The 26,617-nt window shown below is 37.3% G+C and overlaps 1 protein-coding gene across 1 annotated transcript in view; it reads right to left on the reverse strand.

Moving 5' to 3' along the window:
• Positions 1-10,224: 10,224 nt before the first annotated feature.
• LOC125116385 (zinc finger protein 33B-like) overlaps positions 10,225-26,617 on the reverse strand; it is a 30,012-nt gene continuing 13,619 nt past the window's right edge. Inside the window, 3 exon segments of the mRNA XM_047761574.1 lie at positions 10,225-13,025; positions 25,846-25,941; positions 26,202-26,328. Coding sequence (XP_047617530.1) covers positions 10,810-13,025; positions 25,846-25,941; positions 26,202-26,328 — 2,439 coding nt within the window. The 3' untranslated portion in view covers positions 10,225-10,809.

The raw sequence follows: 26,617 nt of genomic DNA on the forward strand, positions 1-26,617 counted from the left end.
CATGAACATGCTGCAAACAAAATAAAATTAAAAAGAAAAAAAATAAAAAAGAGTCATCAAAACCATAAAATGTGGGCAAGGGATGTTAGGAAATAAATAACCCTTTTTGTTTGTTTCTCTGTATGTTTCTCTTCTTAATTTTAATATAGTAATGAAGTGTTTGAACTTACAGGACCATCACGCTAAAACACACAATTATGGGAAGGGGTTAGCATACTTAAAAAACAGGGCAACCACAAGCCAAAACCAAATATTGCATTTGCAAAAAATGAAAAAAAAAATACACTCAAGCAGATAATAACAGGAGACCATCCAACCAAAAAAAAAAAAAGAAAGGAAGAATGGAGAACCATAGAATCAACTGGAACACGAGGTTCAAAATGGCAATAAATAATCATTTATCAATTATCACCTTACATGTCAATGGACTGAATGCCCCAATCAAAAGACACAGACTGGCTGAGTGGATAAAAAGGCAAAAACCTTCAATATGCTGCCTACAAGAAACTCACCTTAGGACAAATGATACATATAGATTGAAAGTGAAAGGGTGGGGGAAAATATTTCACGCCAATAGACATGACAGAAAAGCAGGAGTCGCAACGCTCATATCAGACAAAATAGACTTTAAAATAAAAGACATAAAGAAAGACAAAGAAGGACACTACTTAATGATTAAGGGATCCATCCAAGGAGAGGATGTTACTATCGTCAACATATATGCCCCAAATACAGGAGCACCCAGATACATACATCAAATATTAACAGACATAAAGGGAGATATTGATGAGAATACAATCATAGTAGGAGACCTTAATACCCCCCTCACATCAATGGACAGATCCTCTAGACAGAAAACCAATAAAGCAACAGAGATCCTAAAGCAAACAATAGAAAAGTTAGACTTCACTGATATCTTCAGGACCCTACATCCAAAAAAAGCAGAATACACATTCTTCTCAAATGCTCATGGAACATTCTCAAGAATCGACCACATATTGGGACACAAAGCTAATCTCAATAAATTTAGGAGCATAGAAATTATCTCAAGTATCTTCTCTGACCACAATGCCATGAAATTAGAAACCAACCATGGGAAAAGGAAAGAGAAAAAACCTACTGCATGGAGACTAAACAACATGCTACTAAAAAACCAATGGGTCAATGAGGAAATCAAGAAGGAAATTAAAAACTACCTTGAAACAAATGATAATGAAGACACAACCGCTCAAAATCTATGGGATGCTGCGAAAGCAGTGCTCAGAGGGAAATTTATAGCAATACAGGCCTTTCTCAAAAAAGAAGAAAGATCCCAAATTGACAACTTAACCCTCCACCTAAATGAATTAGAAAAAGAGGAACAAAAAGTCCTAAAGTCAGCAGAAGGAAGGAAATTATAAAGATCAAAGAAGAAATCAATAAAATAGAGACACAAAAAACAATAGAGAAAATTAATAAAACCAAGAGCTGGTTCTTTGAAAAGGTAAACAAAATTGACAAACCCCTGGCCAGACTCACTAAAAAGAGGAGAGAAAGAACCCAAATAACCAAAATTATAAATGAAAGGAGAAATCACAACAGATACAGCAGAAATACAAAAAACCATAAGAGAATACTATGAACAACTATATGGCAACGAGTTTGACAATCTGGAAGAAATGGACAATTTTCTAGAATCGTACAGCCTGCCAAAACTGAATCAAGTAGAAACAGACCAACTGAACAGACCGATCACTAGAAATGAAATTGAAGAGGTCATAAAATCACTCCCTACAAATAAAAGTCCAGGACCAGATGGCTTCACAGGTGAATTCTATCAAACATATAAAGAGGAATTGGTGCCCATCCTCCTTAAACTCTTTCCAAAGGTTAAAGAAGAAGGAATACTCCCAAAGACATTCTATGATGCCACCATCACCCTCATTCCAAAACCAGACAGAGATACCACCAAAAAAGAAAACTATCGCCCAATATCATTGATGAATATAGATGCAAAAATTCTCAACAAAATCTTAGCCAACCGAATCCAACAACATATCAAAAAAATTACACACCATGACCAGGTTGGGTTCATCCCAGGTTCACAAGGATGGTTCAACATACGCAAATCAATCAGCATCATACACCACATTAACAAAAAAAAAGTCAAAAATCATATGATCATCTCAATAGACGCAGAAAAAGCATTTGACAAAGTCCAACATCCATTCTTGATCAAGACCCTCGCCAAAGTGGGTATAGAGGGAACATTCCTGAATATAATCAAAGCCATTTATGATAAACCCACAGCAAATATAATCCTCAATGGGGAAAAACTGAAAGCCTTCTCACTCCAATCTGGAACAAGACAGGGATGCCCACTCTCACCACTGCTCTTCAACATAGTTTTGGAAGTCCTAGCCACAGCAGTTAGACAAACAAAAGAAATAAAAGGCATCCATATAGGAAGAGAAGAGATAAAACTGTCACTGTATGCAGATGACATGATACTATACATAGAAAACCCTAAGGACTCAACCCAAAAACTCCTTGAACTGATTAATCAATTCAGCAAAGTAGCAGGATATAAGATTAACATTCAGAAGTCAGTTGCATTTCTGTATACCAGCAATGAAATATTAGAAAAGGAATACAAAAATACAATACCTTTTAAAATTGCACCTCACAAAATCAAATACCTCGGAATACACCTGACCAAGGAGGTAAAGGACCTATATGCCGAGAACTATAAAACTTTAATCAAAGAAATCAAAGAAGATGTAAAGAAATGGAAAGATATTCCATGTTCCTGGATTGGGAAAATCAATATTGTAAAAATGGCCATACTACCCAAAGCAATCTACAGAGTCAATGCAATCCCTATCAAATGACCCATGACATTTTTCACAGAACTAGAACAAACAATCCAAACATTTATATGGAACATCAAAAGACCCAGAATCGCCAAAGCAATCCTGAGAAACAAAAACCAAGCAGGAGGCATCACTCTCCCAGACTTCAAGAAATACTACAAAGCCACAGTCATCAAAACAGTGTGGTACTGGTATCAAAACAGACAGACAGACCGATGGAACAGAATAGAGAACCCGGAAATAAACCCTGACACCTATGGTCAATTAATCTTTGACAAGGGAGGCAAGAACATCAAATGGGAACAAGAAAGTCTATTCAGCAAGCATTGCTGGGAAACCTGGACAGCTGCATGCAAAGCAATGAAACTAGAACACACCCTCACACCATGCACAAAAATAAACTCAAAATGGCTGAAAGACTTAAATATACGACAGGACACCATCAAACTCCTAGAAGAAAACATAGGCAAAACACTCTCTGACATCAACATCATGAATATTTTCTCAGGTCAGTCTCCCAAAGCAGTAGAAATTAGAGCAAAAATAAACCCATGGGACCTAATCAAACTGAAAAGCTTTTGCACAGCAAAGGAAACCCAAAAGAAAACAAAAAGACAACTTACAGAATGGGAGAAAATAGTTTCAAACGATGAAACGGACAAGGGCTTAATCTCTAGAATATATAAACAACTTATACAACCCAACAGCAAAAAAAGCCAATCAATCAATGGAAAAATGGGCAAAAGACCTGAATAGACATTTCTCCAAAGAAGATATACAGATGGCCAAAAAACACATGAACAAATGCTCAACATCGCTGATTATAAGAGAAATGCAAATCAAAACTACCATGAGATACCACCTCACACCAGTCAGAATGGCCATCATTAATAAATCCACAAATAACAAGTGCTGGAGGGGCTGTGGAGAAAAGGGAACCCTCCTGCACTGTTGGTGGGAATGTAAACTGGTACAGCCACTATGGAGAACAGTTTGGAGATACCTTAGAAATCTATACATAGAACTTCCATATGACCCCGCAATCCCACTCTTGGGCATCTATCCGGACAAAACTCTACTTAAAAGAGACACGTGCACCCGCATGTTCATTACAGCACTATTCACAATAGCCAGGACATGGAAACAACCCAAATGTCCATCAACAGATGATTGGATTCGGAAGATGTGGTATATATATACAATGGAATACTACTCAGCTGTAAAAAAGAATGACATAATGCCATTTGCAGCAATATGGATGGAACTAGAGAATCTCATCCTGAGTGAAATGAGCCAGAAAGACAAAGACAAATACCATATGATATCACTTATAACTGGAATCTAATATCCAGCACAAATGAACATCTCCTCAGAAAAGAAAATCATGGACTTGGAGAAGAGACTTGTGGCTGCCTGATGGGAGGGGGAGGGAGGGGGAGGGAGGGGGAGGGATCGGGAGCTTGGGCTTATCAGACACAACTTAGAATAGGTTTACAAGGAGATCCTGCTGAATAGCATTGAGAACTTTGTCTAGATACTCATGTTGCAACAGAAGAAAGGGTGGGGGAAAAAAATGTAATTCTAATGTATACATGTAAGGATAACCTGATCCCCTTGCTGTACAGTGGGAAAATTAAAAAATTTTTAAAAAAATCAGCTGGAGTTCTCCGTCCAGACCCCTAGCCTGGGAACTAACAAAGGACAAATACAAAAAAATAAAAATAAAATAAATTAAAATAAAATAAAATAATCAGCCAGTGGGTTCCAATATTGACAAAATGTACATTCAAAAAAGTTTAAAGACCCCCCCAAGCATGATGAATGCAAAGAAAAGACACACCAAGGCACATCATAATCAATTTCCTGAAAAAGTTATGAACAAAAAAATGTTTAAAGGAGTCTGAGGAAAAGAACATAACGTGCAGAGGACTAAAGATAAAAATTTCCTCAGACTTCTCATCACAAACTATCCAATACAAAAGGCAATAGAATGACATCTTTACATTCTTAGAAGAAAACGAACAACATATAATTCCCATCCAGATAAAATAACCTTCACAAAGAGGACAAATAACTCCTCCCCAAAAGAACAAACAAAAATCTGTGAAAAATTCATCAACAGAGGTACAACATTTCAAGAATTTCTAAGTGACATTCTCTTAGACTAGAGGAAAATGATACCAGATGAAAATCTGAATACACACAAAGTAATAAAGAATATCAAAAACAGTAAAATGAGGAGACAAAATACTTTTTATTTTTAAATTTCTTTACAAAGTTTAAAGTAAACACGACAGATTGATAATGAAGAAAGAAATGGAGGAGTTCCCGGCATGGCTCAGCGGAAATGAATCTGACTAGCATCCATAAGGATGCAGGTTCCATCCCTGGCCTCGCTCAGTGAGTTAAGTCTCCAGCGTTGTTGTGAGCTGTGGTGTATGTCGTAGACAAGGCTTGGATCATAAGTTGCTGTGGCTGTGGTGTAGGCTGGCGGGTACAGCTCTGATTCAACCCCTTGCCAGGGAACTTCCATATGCCGTGATGCGGCCATAAAAAAAAAAACAAAAAAAAGAAAAAAGAAAAAAAAGAAATGGAAAGTGTGACAAAACAGTTTGTAATAGGAAAAATTTGAGTAAACATTTGTGTACTTTAAATGCTAAATGGTCTATTACTTAAAAGTAGATGACAAATTAAAGCATATTACAAATTTAAAAGAAAATTTATATAGTTTAAAAAGAGGTACAGTTAATTAATAATGCTGATAAAATGGAAAATAAACACTTCAAATTCAAAAAGGTGGCAGGTAGAGGACAAAATAAATGAGATAAAAAACAAAAGCAAACCACTGGTGTAGAGCCATTTCTCCCTGCTCTTCCCTGCAAAACTCTTCCTCTGAAATAACATGAAACAATCAGGAGAGAACTGTGAAAAGTGTTAAGAAAAAGGCAAACTAGTTTATGACCCCAAGAGTGGGGAACAACACTTTAGCATGTCATATGTCCCCAAAACAAGAAGGCTGTCCATCTCCCCAATACTCAACCTAGCAACCGAAAGCAGCCCTGGTAGGCTTATTCCTGTCTCCAGATTAAAAGGGAGTCCTTCAGAAAACTTCAGGTAAGCCTGAAACCACTGGCAAAGGGGACTGATCTAGAGGATACCATCCAAAAATAGGCAGCCTGGAGAGGCAGTCCCCTCCCTGACCAAGAAACAGAGGTAGGTGGGGCCAAACCCAGACAGCACAAGCACCCCACACAGGAAGCCTCTTTGCCCCTGCAGGGTAGGACTTCCGCCTTCACCAAGAGACACCAATTGAAAAGAGAGATACATCATATTCATGGGTCAGGAGAGTCAATATTATTAAGATGCGAACTTTCACTAACCTGACTTACAGAGTCAATGAAATCCAAAAACATTAAAGCAGTGTCTGTTTTTTTTGTTTTGTTTTGTTTTTAGACATTGACAAGTTCATTCTAAAATGTATGTGGAAATACGAAGGACTTAGAATAGCCAAAACAAGTTTGAAAAAGAACAAAGTTGGAGAACTTATAATATCTCATAAAAGATTTACTATAAAGATAAGGGAATACAGATAGCATAAAGAAGATATAAAGGTCAGAGGAACAAAATAAAGAGTATACATGTAGCACCCCCCCCAAACACACACTCACAAACACAAGTAATCACTTTTTTAAAACATGCCAGGGTAATTCAATGGGGAATTGCAGTCTTTTCAACAAACAGAGCTGAAAACAACTGAATATTCAAATTAGATAATGTAAATCTTGACCTTTAACATATAAATACACAAAATGTACTCAAAATAGATCATACACCCAAAAGCATATAGAAAACATAGGAAATAAATCTTTGATACTACTGGATCTGCAAAAATGTCTTAGAAAAGGAAAAAATGATGAGCTGAACTTCACCAAAATGAAAAACTTTTTTTGAAAAGCCAGACTGAGGAAAATATTCACAATAAAGAATTCTTGTAATTCAATAAGAAGACAAACAACCTAAACTAAAAAGTGGCATATACTTGAACATATGCTTCACAAAGTAAGATACACAAATGGCCAAAAGTGAAAGATGACTAATAACATTATTCATCCAGGATATGCAAATAAAAACCACAATGAAATACCTATACACTCATTAGAATGGCTATATCAAAAAGTGACAATACCAAGTACTGAAATTTTTGCATACTGCTGACAGAAATGTAAAATGAAAACAACCACTTCAGAAAAGTTCAACACTGCAGATAACCCTACAAACCCAGAAATTTTATTCTTTAGAACTTGACCAGGAGATATAAAAACATGCAGTTCCCTTCTAATGCAGCAGGCTGGGGATCCATTGTCACTGCAGCAGCTCAGGTCACTGCTATAAAGCAGGTTCTATCCCTGGTCTGGGAACTTCCACATGCCACAGGCATGGCCAAAAAAAAAAAAAAAGAGAGAGAGAGAGATAAAAACACATGACTACACAAAAATACACATTAAGTTCATAATAGCTATGTCCTTAACAATCAAAAACTCTAAACAACAGGTGACTGAATAAACAAATTGTAATATATGCATAGAACGGAATAACCACTCAGCAATTAAAAATGAAGGTGTTTACTGATACATGCTAAAATATGGATGAATCCCAAAATCACGTTGAATGAAAGAAGACAAACAAGAGGACACCTTGTATAACTCCATTTATATGAAATGCAATAAAAACATTCAATCTAACTTACTGCTAGAAAGCAGATCATTGGTTTGTAGGTGCCAGGAGACGGAAGGACGTTTCAGGAGGGACTGGGAAAGGGAATAAGAAATCCTTCTGTGTAATGAATATGTTGTCTTTGTTTTTTTGTTTTGTTTTGTCTTTTTATCTTTTTAGGGCTGCACCCTCGGCATATGGAGGTTCCCAGGCTAGGGGTCTAATCAGAGATATAGCCACCGGCCTACACCAGAGCCACAGCAATGCCAGCTCTGAGCCACATTTGCGACCTACACCACAGGTCATGGCAACTCCAGTTCCTTAACCCACTGAGCGAGGATAGGAATCAAACCCGCAACCTCATGGTTTCTAGTAGGATTCATTTCCACTGCGCCACAACAGGAACTCCAGTTGTGTTAATTGCAGGAGTGATTACAAGTGGTTGTACTTACTAAAATTCATTATGCTTGCTACTTAAATAGGGTATATATATTACCATGTTCAAATAATACCTAAAAGCTAAGTTTTAAAAAATATTCAAACCTTATTGTTTTAATATTGAAACTGAAATTTTTAAAAATAATAAACAGAAAAATAAACAATATTATTACAGGTAAACAGTCATACATTATGCTTTATTAAAATGAATAGGCGGAGTTCCCGTCGTGGCACAGTGGTCAACGAATCCAACTAGGAACCATGAAATTGCGGGTTTGATCCCTGGCCTTGCTCAGTGGGTTAAGGATCCGGCGTTGCCGTGAGCTGTGGTATAGGTTACAGACATGGCTCGGATCCCACGTTGCTGTGGCTCTGGTGTAGGCCAGGGGTTATGGCTCTGATTCAACCCCTAGCTCCTCCATATGCTGTGGGAGCGGCCCAAGAAATGGCAAAAAGACAAAAAATAAATAAATAAATAAAAAATAAAAATAAAAAAAATGAATCAGCTAAAGCGAAATATATTAACATGTATAAATATCAAAACCATACATCTGAAGACCAAATCAAGTTGCAGAAATCATGTTCCCAATGATGTACTTGTAAAACAATGTTCTTAGAAATACATAAACACAATACTGTATGTGCATTACTGTAAAAGTAATGAAACATGTGGGATCAATATTAACCAAAAAAAATTTTTTTCGATCTTTTTAGAGCCGCACCCAAGGCATGTGGAGATTCCAAGGCTAGGGGTGGAATCGGAGCTACAGCTGCCAGCCAGCACCACAGCCACAGCAATGCAGGACTCTTAACCCACTGAGCAAGGCCAGGGATCAAACCCACAACCTCATGGTTCCTAGTCAGATTCGTTTTCACTGCACCACAATTGGAACTCCAACATTAACCAAATTTAGAATACTACTGAAGATGGTAAAAGTTATAGGACATGAAATGGGCTTGAAGTTAAGAGTAGGCAGATACTTCTACAAATCTTGTAATACTTTACTACCAATTTGCAATACGTATGCTGAAAGTTGTTTTCCTCAAAATTTGACACATATATACTATTTTATTAAAACTAGATCAAGTTGCTATATTGGGGTCAATAGCCTTAGCTTCAAGACAGAAAGCTATGAGAAATTTCCTGTAAATTTTAACTGGAGTACTGAGGTCATATGTCTTAAGAGTATTCTAACAACAACAACAACAAAAAAGACAAAAAAAAAAAAGGGAGTTCCCGTCGTGGCGCAGTGGTTAACGAATCCGACTAGGAACCATGAGGTTGCGGAATCTGACTGGGAACCATGAGGTTGCAGGTTCGGTCCCTGCCCTTGCTCAGTGGGTTAACTATCCGGCGTTGCCGTGAGCTGTGGTGTAGGTTGCAGACGCAGCTCGGATCCCGCGTTGCTGTGGCTCTGGCGTAGGCCGGTGGCTACAGCTCCGATTCAACCCCTAGCCTGGGAACCTCCATATGCCACGGGAGCGGCCCAAGAAATAGCAACAACAACAACAAAAAAGACAAAAAAAAATAAAAGAGTATTCTAGCCAGTGCTCTAGCTTCATTCACATACTCAATGTTTCTGGTTATGGAACCTAAGAAGAGGAGGCAGATGCAGCCTCAAAGCTGACCCTGGCTGACCCTGGCGGATTACGGCATTTGTTCTAATGTGGATCTAGTTCACCCTGAGATCCCCCAAAGTTAGGCCCCAGAATGAACCATACCATCAGGCACTACAGTCATCCCTCAGTATCCTAGAGATTGATGATACTCCCCCAACCCCACCCTGGCCAGCGACCAATATGATACTAAGTCCCTTCTAGTATGCCCTCGCTATTCTCAAGTTTTGCATCCACAGATTCAACCAACCACAGAACAGTAGACAGGAAAACACAGAAACGAAGACTGTATTTGTTTGCAAAAGCTGGAGTGCAGACTCATCAAAAATATGTGATGACACAGAATGGGGAAAGCCATGGGCTGGTACATGTTTCTCCAAAATTGGAATCAGAGACTGAGAAGATTATTCAATTTATTTGTGCTTTCAAAAAGCTTCATATTCCACAGTTAATATTTTTATAAATGTCTATTTTGTTTCATTTCTACTTAAAAATTTGAAATCAGTACAAAACATAACTTTTAGAATAACATCATATCTAAAGGAAAATTTCTGTCCATAATTCCTAAATTGACAGATTTCCTTCAATACAATCTTCAGTTATAATAGTCTGAATTCTGTTAAAACCTTCACATTCAAAACATCTTTAAGACTTCATCGCAATATCAATATCTTGTTCAGTAAAATGGCATTTCCTGATATAGGCTGAACTATATTTGCTGTATTGACTATCTTCCCTATTATTTCTCTGACATACAATGAGTACAACCTGTGTATGAAGGTCTCAAAAAACTCAAGATGTTGACAGTTTTTCCCAGCTTTGGTTCATCTGGTTGTCAGTAATGGCCAAATTCTGGAAGAACACTTTCCTACATCCATTTGATTCACAGGATTATCACCAATATAAGTCATTGTTTAATAAGCTCTAGTTTATCACATTTCCCCCACATTTCCAACTCTGTTGTTAGCAAGGTTTCTTCTGTATGTATTCATTCAAATAATAGATTTTTCAAACAGTCATCACATTCATAGTAATTTCTCCTATGTGTACTCTCTTATTTACCTTGGAATGTGAGCAGGGTAAAAAAAAAAAAAAATTGCCACTTTTCATTCACAGGGTTCATGTCCTGTATGAATTCTCCACAGTATTTCAAGGTATGAATCGCTAAAGATTTCTCTCATTGCTCTATTTATAAGATTTTTTCTCCTGTGTGTAATTTTGAATGTACTGTGAGAACTGATTTCTTAGAGGTTTTCCTACAATGACTACATTCATAGGGTTTCTCCCTTATGTGTCTTCTCTGATGTACTTTGAGACCTGAGTTGCAACTAAAGGTTTTCCCACAATGACTACATTCATAGGGTTTCTCCCCTGTGTGTGTTCTCTGATGTTTAGTGAGATCTGACTTAGGATAGTAGGGCTTCCCACACTCATTACACTTATAAGGTTTCTCCCCTGTGTGTGTTCTCTGATGTACAGTGAGGACGGACTTCTCAGAGAAAGACTTCCCACACTCATTACATTCATAGGGCTTCTCCCCTGTGTGAGTTCTCTGATGTGATCTGAGGACTGAACTGCAAGTGCAAGTTTTCCCACACTGATCACAGTGATAAGACTTCTCCCCTCTGTGTGTTCTCTTATGCATTGTATAGTCTGAATTATGGTAGAAGGTATTCTCACACTTTTTACACATGAAAGCTTTCTCCCCTGTGTGAGTTCTCTGGTGAATAGTAAGGTATGAATTTCTAGAAAAGAATTTCCCACATTCCTTACATTCATAGGGTTTCTCTCCTGTGTGAGTTCTCTGGTGTTTAGTGAGATCTGACTTATTATAGAAGGTTTTTCCACATTCATTACATTTATAAGGTTTTTCCCCCATGTGTATTCTCTGATGCACCATGAGGACTGATTTCTCAGAGAAGGATTTTCCACACTCATCACATTCATAGGGTTTCTCCTTTATGTGTGTTCTCTGATGTACTTTTAAGCCTGAGTTGCGACTGAAAGCTTTCCCACACTGATTACATTTATAGGGTTTCCCCCCTATGTGAGTTTTCTGATGTTTAGTGACATCTGACTTATGACAGAAGGTTTTCCCACATACCTTACAATCATAAGGTTTTTCACCTGTGTGAGTTCTCTGATGTATTTTAAGGTATGAATTTCTGGAGAAGAATTTCCCACATTGATTACACCCATAGGGTTTCTCACCTGGGTGTGTTTTCTGATGTACTGTGAGAACTGAGTTGCTTATGAAGGTTTTTCCACATTCATAGGGTTTCTCTCCTGTATGAATTCTCTGATGTACTGTGAGATATTACTTATGGTAGAAGTTTTTTCTACATTCTTTACATTCATAGGGTTTCTCTCCTGTGTGAGTTCTCTGATGAATTATGAGACGTGAATTCCTAGAGAAGGATTTCCCACATTCATTGCATTTATAAGGTTTCTCGCCTGTGTGGATTCTCTGATGTAAAGTGAGAAGGGATTTCCTAGAGAAACATTTCCCACATTCTTTACATTCATAGGGTTTCTCTCCTGTATGTACTCTCTGATGTTTGGTAAGTTTAGATTTTTCACAGAATACTCTTCCACATTCATTACATTCATAAGCTTCATCTTGTATGCATTCTCTCTTAGTTACATTCAGAACTGACCTCTCACGGAAAAGTTCCCCCAAATTTCTAGACTCAAATGATCTCTCTCCTATGTCAGGAAAGTTTGATCTGCTGAAATTATCCACTTTTTCAACATTTTTATAATATTTCACCTTCATATGAACTCTATGTTTCAAGAGAGATGATTTCCCAAAAGTTTTACCATATTTACTACATTCATTAAGATTTTCTCGTCTTTGTGCCATCTTATGGACCATGAGTGATGAATAATTACAGAATATTTTATCACATTCATTATGTTCACAAGGTCTCTGTCCTATGTGAGTTTGTTTGTATGCGATGAAAACTGTCTTCTCATGGAAATCTTCCCCACATTCTTTGTACTCAAAAGACTGCTCTATATTTTGAATCTTCTGATATGGAATAAAGTGTTCATTATATCTGAGGTATTTTCCATTTTGAATAAATTCATAAGGTTCCTCTCCCAAATGAGTTTTTTCATGGTTAATATGAAGGAACAATTTTCCGTATGCACTGAGATCATTAGACATCTTTCTTAAATAGTTTTTCTCATTAATTAATTCTGAAATATATTTCAAACTCATACCATTTGTGTCACAGGGTATTTTTATGGAAGGAACTGGACCTGTGCTGAAATTAAACATTTTTCCTAATACATTACCTCTCTCTATAGTCAATGCGTTGTTGTTGATAAATGGAGCTTGCCAGAATTGTCTGCTCTGGATTTCCTGACTCTGCTCTAGTTGGTTATCAACTCTGCAGATGCCTAGAAATGAGGAAAAAAAAAAAACTGTAAGTTATAAGAATTATTGCAATTATGATGAACTTACATAAAAATGTCCTTCTATATGACTGACTCAGGGTTTCCTGAAATAAGAGTAATACAAGATGCTTGTGTCCCCTATCTTTTTGGCTTAGAAAAAACAAACAAAACCTAAAAGAGTGGAAATGAAGGATAGAAACTTATAATGTGCACATCTTTATCTGGCAATTTATAAATATGTACTTCAAGACTTAACAAAGAGGTCAGAAATAAACACCAAGCACAGTGAATAAAGGAAATAGACTTTGGGAAAAATGACTGATCCAGGGAAATGCAGAGAACCAGAGAGGCAATGAAGATTAGTAGCTAAGAGTTCCCTGGAAACATATCAGAGGAATGACTTGATCTTTTGAAGATTAGGTATCCACCCTATCACTCCACAAGTCCATAATTAATGTCTTCTCTCTAGAAATGCCAGACTATTAATTTGCCAGGAATGTTCAAGTTCAACCAAGACGCTCACTAAGCTGGCTTATATTCTTTATTTTGATTTTGCTCAGAACTTAAAACATTAAACATCAGGGAAATGACACTGTCTCATATATTTCCAACTAGGTCTTTACAAGCATCTCTACAATTTCAAGTTCTAATTACATTGAAATTTAAAATTAATTACAGGAGTTCCCGTCGTGGCGCAGTGGTTAACGAATCCGACTAGGAACCATGAGGTTGCAGGTTCGGTCCCTGCCCTTGCTCAGTGGGTTAACGATCCGGCGTTGCCGTGAGCTGTGGTGTAGGTTGCAGACGTGGCTCGGATCCCGCGTTGCTGTGGCTCTGGCATAGGCCAGTGGCTACAGCTCTGATTCAACCCCTAGCCTGGGAACCTCCATATGCCGCGGGAGCGGCCCAAGAAATAGCAACAACAACAACAATAACAACAACAACAACAACAAAAATTAATTACAAAAAATAAAAATAAAAAACAAAATTAATTACATTCTCTACATCTCATTCTATTACTACACTGGACAATACAACTTCGTAACACAAACATCCTCTATTAACTGCTAAAATTTAAAATAAAATTTAAAATACTTAGTGAGGAGTTCCTGATGTGTCTCGGTGGTTGGTGAATCCAATTAGGAACCATGAGGTTGCAGGTTCAATCCCTAGCCTTGCTCAGTGGGTTAAGGATCCGGCGTTGCCATGAGCTGTGGTGTAGATTGCAGATGCGGCTCGGATCCCACATTGCTGTAGCTCTGGCGTAGGCCAGCGGCTACAGCTCTGTTTAGACCCCTAGCCTGGGAACCTCCATGTGCCATGGGAGTGGCCCTAGAAATGACAAATAAAATAAAATAGTGATTTTTTTTTTCATCTTTCTATGGTCTACAAGTGTTTACCTCTGATTGCATTTGAATACCCTGAGTGGAAGTTTAATTAATAGTCCTTAACAAGTGGTGTGCTTTTCAAAACACAAGTCTCAAGTTTTATTCAAACCTGTAATTTCTGAACAAGAATCTAGACGTCTATAACTAAATATGTTCATTTCGAAGTTAATTCTTTGTAGTGTTTTCTGAATAAATCAATATAAAGGCCATCTCACTCATCAAGAATCATAGTTAAGTAATGATCCAATATCCATTACGAGTTACATAAGGAATTAAGATGCACTCTCTTTGGAGAAAGCATAATACAAATAAGAAAATAGTGTCATTCAATATGTATACACTATAAAATAATCAGAATCTACAGCAGATAATGTAAATCAAAACAGGCAAGAAAATTTCATAAAATTTGTGCAACTTGAGCCTGAATTTTAAAATATATCTAAAATAGTTTTACTTCAAAAGATAAAAATTAAAAATAAAAATAAAATAAAATGGATACGTGTTGCAACATGTATATACATGTATAAGCTAATGGGCATACCAAGACTTGTTGAGACTATCTCTTTAATAATTGCTCATTAAATCTGTAATTTTTATTATAAAAATGATGAACGAATATTTCATTGATGGGTATCTTACCAATATCTAAACAAGTTATTTTAAGCCACTTTTTAAAAGCAAATACAGAGACTTTAAAGCTTTCTCTTTTATAAATTCTAAATTGATTTTTATTTTTCTTTTTGGCCACCTGCAGCATGTGGAGTTCCCAGGCCAGGGATTAGATCCAAGCCACAGTTGCAACCTACACTGCACTTGTGACCTACGCTGCAGCTGTGGCACTACCTAATCCTTAACCCACTGTGCCGGACATCAAACCTATGTCCCTGTGCTCCAGAGACACTGCTGATTCCATTGCAGAGGAATTTCTAAATTGATTTTTAATGACACAGCCTGACAAAGACTCTCTCTTGACAAGGCCTCGACCTTGGCCTTCCATGTTCAACCTTGCTGGACAGTTTTAGCAAGAATCCTTGTCAGTCAAGCAAGAATTTCCTCCCCTTTGATATCTGATCAAGTTCCTCATGCCCCAACCTTGATGCATAAACCTTTGGCCTGTATTTAGCAAGAATTTTGTTAAGCCAGTTTAGAAAGAATTTCTCTACCCTTGATGTTTTCTCTTAGTAATCTTCTATTCACCTACCCTTTCACTCTGTTTGTTGACAACAAATCTCCAGCTATCTTTGGAGATGAGCTCAGGCTTAACAAAATTTTATACACGAATCACAGTAGTTACTGGGTAAAATCAAGAGAGCAAGAGAGGCTACAACCCTATTGTCTGCAAAAAGGAGACCACACTAAAAATCTATACAAAATGAATAGGACGAGAACTATGATTCAGATAAAGGAAGAGGAAAAAAAAACCCAGAAAAACAGCCAAGTGATCTGAAGATTACCAACCTCCATGAGAAAGACTTTAGACTAATGAGAGTAAAGATAATTCAAGATCTTGGAAATAAACTGGAGGAAAAGAGTGATAAATTATAAGAGACCATGAACAAAAAAAAGAAGATTTAAAGATTAAGCAAGCAGAAATGTAAAATACAATAATTGAAATAAAAAATTCACTAGAAGGATCCAACAGTAGAATATCAGAGGTAGAAGAACAAATAAAGGAGGTGGAAGACAGACTGGTGGAAATCACTGACACAGAAAACAAAAGAGAAAAAGCTTGGAAAGAAATGAAGACAAGAACTCTGGGACAATGTTAAACCATTTACCATTGCATCAAAAATAATAAAATAATACAATACCTGGGAATAAACCTACCTATTATATTACCAATGGCATTTTTCACAGAACTAGAACAAAATATTTTAAAGTTTGTGTGGAAGCACAAAAGATCCAGAATATCCAAAGGCATCCTGAGAAAGAAAAACGGAACTGGAGGAATCAGGCTCCCTGACTTTAGACTATACTACAAAGCTACAGTCATCAAAACAGTATGGTACCAGCACAAAAACAGAAATATAGATCAATGGAACAGGAATGCTCAGAATTAAACCCATGCACCTACACACAACTAATCCTTTTTTTTTTTTTTTTGGTCTTTTGTCTTTTTGCCCTTTCTAGAGCTGCTCCCACAGCATATGGAGGTTCCCAGGCTAGGGGATGAATTAGAGCTGTAGCTGCTGGCCTATGCCAGAGTCACAGCAATGCCATATCGGAGCTGTGTCTGTGACCTACACCACAGCTCATGGTGATGCTGGATCCTTAACCCACTGAGCAAGGCCAGGGATCAAAACCACAACCTCATGGTTCCTAGTTGGATTCATTAACCACTGAGCCATGGCAGGAACTCCACCTATAATCGACTAATCTATGACAAAGGAGGCAAGAATATAAATGGAGAAAAGACGGACCCTTCAACAAGTGAGGCTGGGAACACTGGACAACTACATGTAAAAGAATGGAATTTGAACACTCTCTAACACTATACACAAAAATAAACTCAAAATGGATTAAAGACCTAAATATAAGACTGGATACCCTAAAACTCTTTGAGGAAAATACAGGCTAAAGACTCTCAATATAAACCACAGCACCATCTTCTCAGACTCACCTCCTACAGTAATGACAATAAAAACAAAAATAAACAAATGGGACCTAATTAAACTTAAGTTTTGGCACAGCAAAGGAAACCCTAAACAAAACAAAAAGACAACCCACAGAATGGGAGAAAATATCTGCAAATGAGGCAACTGACAAGGGATTAATCCCCAAAATATTAACACATCAACTACAGTTCAATAACAACAAAAAAAAAAAGAACAACACGATCAAAAAAATGGGCAGAAGATCTAAACAGACAATTCTCCAAAGACATACAGATGTTCAAAAAACACTTGAAAAGATGCTCAACATCACTAGTTATTAAAGAAATACAAATCAAAACTACTATGAGGTACCACCTTACCCCAGCCAGAAATGGCCATCATCAAAAATAATAAATGCTGGAGAGGGTGTTGAGAAAAGGGAACACTCTTACACTGTTGGTGGGAATGTAAATTAGTGCAATCCCTATGAAAAACAGTATGGAGATTCCTCAAAAAACTAAAAATAGAATTACCATATGATCCAGCAATCCCACTCCTGGGTGTCTATCCAGAGAAAACCATGACTAGAAAAGATATATGTACCCCAATGTTCATTGCGGCACTATATACAATAGCCAAGACATGGAAATAACCTAAATGTCCATTGATAGAGGAGTGGATAAAAATGTGGTACATATATATATATATATATATATATACACAATGGAATATTACTCAGCCATAAAAAGGAATGAAACAATAGCATTTGCAGCAACATGGATGGACCTAGAAATTATGCTAAGTTAGTCAGACAGAGAGACACGACTATCATACGCTACCACTTACATGTGGAATCCAAAAAAAGGATACAATGAACTTATTTGCAGAACAGAAACTGAACTCACAGACTTTGAAAAACTTATGGTTACCAAAGGAGAGAGGTAGGTAGGGTGAGGGATGGGCTGGGGGTTTGGGATGGAAATGTAAAATTAGATTGCAATGGTGGTTTTACAACTATAAATATAATAAAATTCATTGAATTTTTTAAAAAAACAAATAAAAAATAAAAACCTCTATCAGTATCTCATTCCTTAGGAGGTAACCTGTTTTTTTCTCTAGCTACTATTAAGATTCAACGTTATCCATTTATACTAATAGTATTTAAGAATATATTTATTTGTACTTACCCTGTTTGGTATGTGTTTTTTTTCCACATATGTGGTCTTACTGTATAACTTTTGGAAAATTCTAAGCTATTATTGCTTCAAATATAGATTATCTATTCTTCTTTCCCCTTCTTGTGTTCAATTATTCATGTTCTGTCTTCCCATTCCTATCTTATACATCTCTGAATTTTTACCTATTTCCCTCCTCTGATCACCTTGTACTTCAGCAGTATCATTTATTTAGCAACATTTTCTAGTAAAGTCTCTTCAGCTGCATTTAAGTTGCTACTTAATCCATTTTTTAGAGTTTTAATAACTTAGTTTTAAAATTTTTAAACCATTTAATTCTAAAAATTCTAATGGGTTTCAACAATCTGCTTAGCAATTTAGACATCTGTCTTCCTTACTGATTTTATTTCATCTTTTCTTTTCTTTGAATGATTGTTTAACACTTAGCTATCTAAAAGAGCCATTATTTTAACTAACAGGTGCTGGGAAATAGATTCGTGCTTAATCTCATGAATAATTTATTTCCTTTAGGTTTTTTTAAGCTTATATTTTGTTGAACTTAGTGAGAATCCCAATGTCCTGAATTGTGGGTACTTTTCCTTAAGGGAGGACTTGTTTTCTCTTGCTTAGAGAAAACTACCAATTAGAGATGAATTTAGCCAACAATCTGGATCCCCAAGTAAGGGAATATAGGGGAATAGGAGTAGAAGATAAACACTCTTCCTAGAGGAGGAGCAGAAAACCATCTTGGACCCCAAATCCTTAACTGATACAAATAGAAGTCTCTTACTATTGAATAAAAGAGGGGTACGCTAAGGAAGTCCCACTGCTGAGGCCCAGGCTCATACCTAAGATTGAAGCTGTATCAGAAGGACAAAGAATACCGCTGCTTCCACCACAAGTGTAGCATGGAGTAATAAGTAGCAGCAGCCTACTGCTGGAGGGGGGCAAGAGCAGGAAGATAAACCTTTGTAATAAAGTTTATGAGGACAGTTAAAAGCTGAAAATGGAGCACAAACACTAAGAAATTCTCCCAAAACAAAAGATCCAAGAACTGTGGAATAATATCAAACATGACCACATACAAGTAAATGGAGTTCCAGAAGATGAAAGGCATCAAGTCACATATTTGAGAAGCTGAGAAAACAACAAAAATACAAACAAAACAAAAAAAAAGCTAAGCCTAGAAACACGACAGCCAAGCAGCTGAAAAACAAAGATCAAAAAAAAATCTTGAAGGTAGCTAGAATAAATAGAACATTAAATATAGAGGAATAAAGAAGGAAGTGTGTAAGCCAGAAGATAATGGAATGACTCTTTAAAATAAGAACAGGAGTTCCTGTTGTGGTTCAGCAGGTTAAGAATCTGACTAGTATCCATGAGGATGGAGGTTCAATCTCTGGCCTCGCTCAGTGGGTTAAGGATCCAGCATTGCTGAAAGCTGTGGCACAAGTCACAGAAGTGGCTTGGATCTGGCATTGCTGTGGCTCTGGTGTAGACTGGCAGCTGCAGCTCTGATTCGACCTGTGGCCTGGGAACTTCCAAATACTGCAGGTGCAGCCATTAAAAATTTTTTTTAATTAAAAAAAAATAAGGACCGAAAACAGTGCCAATCCAGAATTCTATACTTGAGAGAAATTCTTAACTTCACAAATGAAGATGAAATAAAAGACTTTTTTAGACAAATAAAATCTGAAAAAATTAACTGCCAAGAGACCTGTGTTACAAGAAATATTAAAGGAAGTATTAGAGAGACTAAGCCATGAAAAAAAAAAGAGTGCTGAACATGGTTTTTAAAAAAGGTAAATAAAAGATTTTAATCACTTTAAAAGATGACTATCTAAAGCAAAAATATTAATTATTCATTGTGTGGTTTCTAAGCAGGAATGTATGCCTACATCACATAGTGTGGGAGGATATGATAGAACTATATTGTTATAAGACTGTAAGACTACATGTAAAATAGTACAATTAGACTATGATAAATTGAAGATGTAACTGTGTGCCATGGGGTACACACAATGTACTTGATACATAAATTAAGACAGAGGTATTACTAATAATAGTAGAGATAAAAAATCTCAAGGGGGGAGGGGAGAACAGATGAGACAAATATGAAACAAGCAGCAAAATAATAAATTTGAATCCAAACACATAAAAATTACATTAAATTTAGGTGGCCAAAATATTCCAATTAAAAGAGGTTTTGTAGTTCCCCCTGTGGCACAGTGGGTTAAAGATCTGGCTCATCCCTATGGTGTTGCCAGTTTGATCCCCAGCCTGGCACAGTAGGTTAAGGATCTGCACTATGGCAGGAACTTCCAGCTTTGGTGACGCTGTGGTGTAGGTCAGATTCAATCCCTGGCTGAGGAACTTCCATACGCCATGATTACAGCCAAAAGAAGGAAATAAATTGATTATTTTTAAAAAGTATAGGTTTTCACATTAGATAAAAAAAGACCCAACCTGGAGTTCCCGTCGTGGTGCAGTGGTTAACAAATCTGACTAAGAACCATGAGGTTGCAGGTTCAATCCCTGGCCTTGCTCAGTGGATTAAGGATCCTGCATTGCCGTGAGCTGTAGTATAGGTTGCAGACGCAGCTCAGATCCCGTGTTGCTGTGGCTCTGGCGTAGGCCGGTCGCTATAGCTCCGATTTGACCCCCAGCCTGGGAACCTCCATATGCCATGGGAGCGGCCCAAGAAATAGCAAAAAGACAAAAAAAAAAAAAAAAAGACCCAACCAGATGCCATCTGTAAGAAATCTGTAAACATAAAAGGATGGGAAAAGATATGCCATGGAAACATTCATTAAAAGAAAGCTGGAAGTTCCTGCCATAATACAGTCAGTTAAAAATCTGACTGCAGAGGCTCAGGTCACTGTGGAGGTGTGGATTTGATCCTAATCAAAACAGTAGGTTAAAGGATCCAGCACTGCTGTGCCTCAGATTCAATCTCTGGCCTGGGAACTTCTATATGCTGTGGGTGTGGCCATAAAAAATAAAATAAAATAAAAAAGCTGGAGTAGCTATTAATAATATGAAAGTAAACTTCAGAACAGAGAGTACTATCAGGGATAGAGGGACATTACAAAATCATAAAGGGATCAATCCATCAAGAGTACCAAAAGATCCTAATATGTATGCACTTAATAATTCTTCAAAATTCATAAAGCAGAACCCAACAGAACTGAAAGAAGAAATACCCAAATGCAAAACTATAGCTGGATCATTGAGTTGAAAAAGCAAAAAAAAAAAAAATATATATATATATATATATATATACATGCATTTATAGCTGGAGACTGCAATACTGCTCTCACAATGTGTCACTATCAGAATTTTTGAATGATATAACCCCAATCCCATTTTTTGCATTAGCCACGTGATTTTTAATATACTATTTTGTATAAAGCAGTGATTTTTTTTAAGGAATGCATATGTTCCGTCTTAACAGAATTCACTGTATTAGTATATTCCTTTCCACGTTTTTAGCTTCCACTTATTAAGAAACATGGCCTTACAAATGAACCTATCTACAGAAAAGAAACAGACTCATGGACTTGGAAAACAGAGTTGCGGTTGCTGAGGAGGAAGGGGAGGAGGAGGGAGTGGGATGCACTGGGAGTTTGGGGTTAGTAGATGCAAACTACTCCATTCAGAGTGGATAAGCAATTAGATCTTGCTGTATAGCACAGGAAACTATATCTACTCACTTGTGATAGAACATGATGGAGGATAATGTGAGAAAAAGAATGTCTGTGTGTGTGTGTGTGTGTGTGTGTGTATGAGACTGGGTTGCCTTGCTGTACAGCAGAAGTTGACACAACATTGTAAATCAACTGTAATAGAAAAACCAAAAATCTTAAAAAAAAAAAAAGAGAGAGAGAGAGAGATGGCCTTTCTGTGTTGCTCAGATTTGTAACTGTTACTCTCTTCTGTCATCTAATTCCTGTATTTCTTTAAAATTAGTTCTTCAATTACATTCAGAGAAAACCAACAATCTTTTTAATGACACTTACTGGTTACCTAAATTTCATCCTCCAATAGAGGTTTCTGGCATCAAAGGTCCCAGAATTCCTGCCTATTCAAAAAAGATTTGCTTTTTTTTGTTAAAGAGTATCTTTTTAACTGGGTAGAAAATTCTTAATTTGATTCCATAAGGATTTTGTAGAAATTGCTCCACTGACTTTTAGCAGCAAATTTTGCTATGGAAAATCCTGAAGCTAGCTGGCCTCTTCCTTGTATTGACTGGCTGTCAAACTGACAGTCTTTGAAATCTATTACCTTATTACGATACACCATAATGTTGACTATTTTAGGTCCATATCCCAGATAGAGGGTTTGCTCTTTTATGCAGATTCAACTGTATCTTTTTCCCCAAAAAATGTTGTTGGAATATTTTAAATACTTGTTCTATTTCTTTGATTTTCTATTTTGGGGAATGAATTATTTTTATGGAATGTATATGAAGTCTTATTTATTTCAAATTTTATTTATTTCAGTTTCTTCTTGCTCATTTTTCCCATTTCTTTCTGAATATAATTTCAGCAGTACCTATTCTTCCTTAAGATTGCCCCAATTTGTTTACTTTACTATGATTTTATTTTCTGTTCCAAACATTTTGAGTTTGACAACTGACTATTCATTTTCTACTTTATTAACATCTTCCTTGAACTCTTCTATCACAGAAGTAATTGATTCAATTAGTTCTCTTTTTTAAAATTCATGGTTTAATATTTGGTCCCATTACTTATGAACTTTATTCTGATCAGATAACAACTCAATCACCTACATTTTTTCTGATCTTTTTCATCCCTTTTTTTCTTGCGATTGTTTTGTATACATTTGTGCTGACTGCTTTTTGATTGGTCAGCTTCAAAGAACATGAGCCTTGGAGTTCCTGTTGTGGCGCAGTGGTTAAGGAATCCAACTAGGAATCATGAGGTTGAGGGTCCGATCCCTGGCCTTGCTCAGTGGGTTAAGGATCAGGCGTTGCTGTGAGTTGTGGTGTGGGTCGCAGACACGGCTCGGATCCCATGTTGCTGTGGCTCTGGCATAGGCTGGCAGCTGTAGCTCCAATTAGACCCCTAGCCTGGGAACCTCCATATGCTGGGGGAGCAGCTTAAGAAAAAAAAAGGCAAAAAGACAAAAACAAAAACCAACCAAACAAACAAAAACAAAGAACATGAGCCTTTAAAGAAACAGTTCACTGCATGAGGTTTACTTGGGAGAAGGAACAGAATCATGTCTTAGGCTAATAGGATAATTCCTTCTGACATGTGTTTTGCACAGGTACCAGACTCAGTTTATAGATAAAACCATTTCTGCCTTCCTTTCTTGACAGTGGCCTCAGCAATGGCCTGGAGTCAGGTAGCTGAGGTTGCACCACTGCAGCTACCAATTGAAGAACACGAAGTGTTGTGCTGATTTCACAAAGACTACAATGCCCAAGGAGCTGAGCCAGAGCCATGAAGGCTTTGCTTCCCCAGAGCTACCTATAGAGGCTATCTAATGCAATCCAGAAACGAGAAGGAATTAAAACTCTACAGACCAGTCTTATCTAGTGAGAGAGCAGAACAAGAAGACAGCAGATACATCAATTTCCCTCCCACCTTTCAGACAGGCTATTTGGGGACACAGTGGTTCACATGAAGACTACGAAAATATCTTGCTGACTGAGAAATCAGAGGTACAGAGCAGTAGCTAACCACGTAATGGCTCCTTTGAACTTTCCATTCCTCCCAACCAGCCTTGCTCCCCATTTTCTCGTTTTTGGAGGAGGTCTATATCTCCTAATGTTATCATGTAAGTTTCTGCTTTTAATTCTGTTCTAGGATTATTCACTAAAATAACATGTAAGTTTGTTTCCCCACATGTAGGGGTCTGTGAGGGTTTTTGTTTTTCACAATGGAAAGTCTCTCTTTTCTTACATTGTCAGAAAAACAGAGTGCTACTGAAAAATATGGCTTGTCTGTTTTCACACTTAACCTACTATGTCTACTTTACAGAACCAAATTTTTGCCAAAGAAGCTGCAGCTATTCTGTGCCCAGCATTCTGGTTAATCTAAAGATTTACGTTTCACAACTCAGCGTATATACTTTACTTTGTCCCTGAGATATACTTTGTCAATTCCTCTGAGCATCAGAAATGCTTTTATTTTCTATCCATCTGATGATACATACATTCCTGCTTGACTTTTTCAGTGATTTTGCAGCTTTTAAACTTGTACTGATTTGGAATTTTAGATATTCTCTAATTTTACAAACTAGTTTGTATTGCTCATTTACCTCAATGTTCTGGATGATCTGCAGGCTTGGATAAAGAAAATGATTTACTTCACATACCCTTCTTCAAAGAAATTCACGCTGTCCTTTAAACACTGTCTTCACTTAACACAGGATACTACATTCTGTTTCCCCCAATCTCCAAACTACTGCTTATCTTCTGCTGTTGTTGTTATCTCATTTTCATGGCTTCTGAAAGGTACAGACTTCAGACCTCTCGAATCTGTGCTTTCCTACTCCTAAGGAGAGATCTTATCTAATCCTTCAGCTTTAAATTACTACATTTATTTATTTATTTATTTTGTCTTTTTAGGGCTGCACCTGCGGCATATGGAGGTTCCCAGGCTAGGGGTCAAATCAGAGTTGCAGCTGCTGGTCCACACCACAGCCACAGAAACATGGGATCTGAGCCACGTCTGTGACCTACACCACTGCTCATGGCAACGCCGGATCCTTAACCCACTGAACAAGGCCGGGGATCGAACCCAAAACCTCATGGTTCCTGGTCAGATTCGTTAACAACTGTGCCACGACGGGAACTCCCAGAGAGGTCAATTTAAAAGACCTATCGGCATGGTTGTTTACTGGGTAAAATCACACCAATGGCTTCTCATCTCACTCAGAATAAAACTGAAGTCCTCATACAGTATTGTACATAAAATAACTAACAAGGGCCTACTGTACAGCACAGGGAAATCCCAAAAATTTGTAATAACCTATATGGGAAAAAAGAATAAATATATGTATAATTGAACCATTTTGCTGTACACTTTAAACTAATACAATTTTAAGTCAACTACACTCAAAATAAGATTAAAAAAATCAAAGTCCTTATCATGACCTAAATGGCCCTACATAACTGGAGTCCCCATTACCTCTACAATGCCAGCTCTTACTACTCTTTGCTCACTCATTTCCCTCAATCCACACTGATGTTTGTGTGTCCTCCAAAACACCAAGTACATCCCTGCCTGAACTGACATATGTTACCTCTGCGATCCAGACTTCTCATGGTTCTCACCCTCATTTTACTCTAGCTGATATCATCAGAAAGGCCTTCCAGACCTCCTTTCTAAGGTATAACACTTCATCACTCTTAACCTTCTTTAATTTCCTTGCTATTTATTGGCATATTACGTGTGTATATATGTGGTTTTGTTCACTTCTTACCTTTCTCTCCCTATTAGAATGTAAGCTCCATAAGGTCAGGGACATAATTGAGTTTGCTGATATATTTCCAGCACCTAAAACCTGAGTGATGCACATAGGTACTTGACATTTGTTGAATGAAAAAATGAATGTATGAGCAACAATTAAGAATAAGAAGTATTCATATCTGTCATCAAACAGAAGTCCCTCTGATTAATACACCCTAACTCACCTGGGTAGCTCTGGCTTGGGGACTCTTCCTCTAATATCCATGGTTGCTCTCCCTGTTCCAACCTGAAGATCAGTTCTGGTTTAGGGATGCAATACCCTGTGAAAGGGAAATGACATGGGAATTGGGCTAGGCTCATGAGATTTAGAGCTTCTGAATAAAACAGAAAATCAATCATCAGAGACCAATTTCAATCTTTTATTGGAAAAAAATCTATTCTTCCTGGTGTCTCAACAATCCTTCTGCTAATCACCCTGAATCTCAGGCCTAAATATCATTAAACTCAATAGAGCTTCCACAACTATGAGCACCAAGAAAGGACGTGCATACCATGAGTCTACATGGAAAACAATCCCTACCCACTGAGATGAGGTGACTATAGTTCTCCAGCATCACGTCCCTATACAGGGTCCTCTGAACAGGGTCCAGTTGCTGCCACTCCTCCTGGGTGAAGCCCACAGTCACATCCTCAAATGATAAGGATCCCTGAAATAGCATATTTGAGCTCAAATTTAAGTAATCAGAATTGGAAGACATGGAAAAGCTGCATTAGACTAGTTTTGTGTTCACTATTCAGAGTTCATCAAAATACGTTTGGGGGCATACACTTCTGTACTATACTGGGTTTGAGAGGGAGAAATCGTAATAGATATTCCCTACTACTGATAAATTATTGGAATCCTACCATGTGCCTGTATGCCATAAAGAACTCCCCTACTCTGGAGGAATATGAAGATAAAGTAATGTTACTGTTATCAAGGAGCACTTAATCTGT

The sequence above is a fragment of the Phacochoerus africanus genome, chromosome 15 (genome assembly GCF_016906955.1).
Source record: "Phacochoerus africanus isolate WHEZ1 chromosome 15, ROS_Pafr_v1, whole genome shotgun sequence".
In the NCBI taxonomy this organism is placed as follows: domain Eukaryota; kingdom Metazoa; phylum Chordata; class Mammalia; order Artiodactyla; family Suidae; genus Phacochoerus; species Phacochoerus africanus.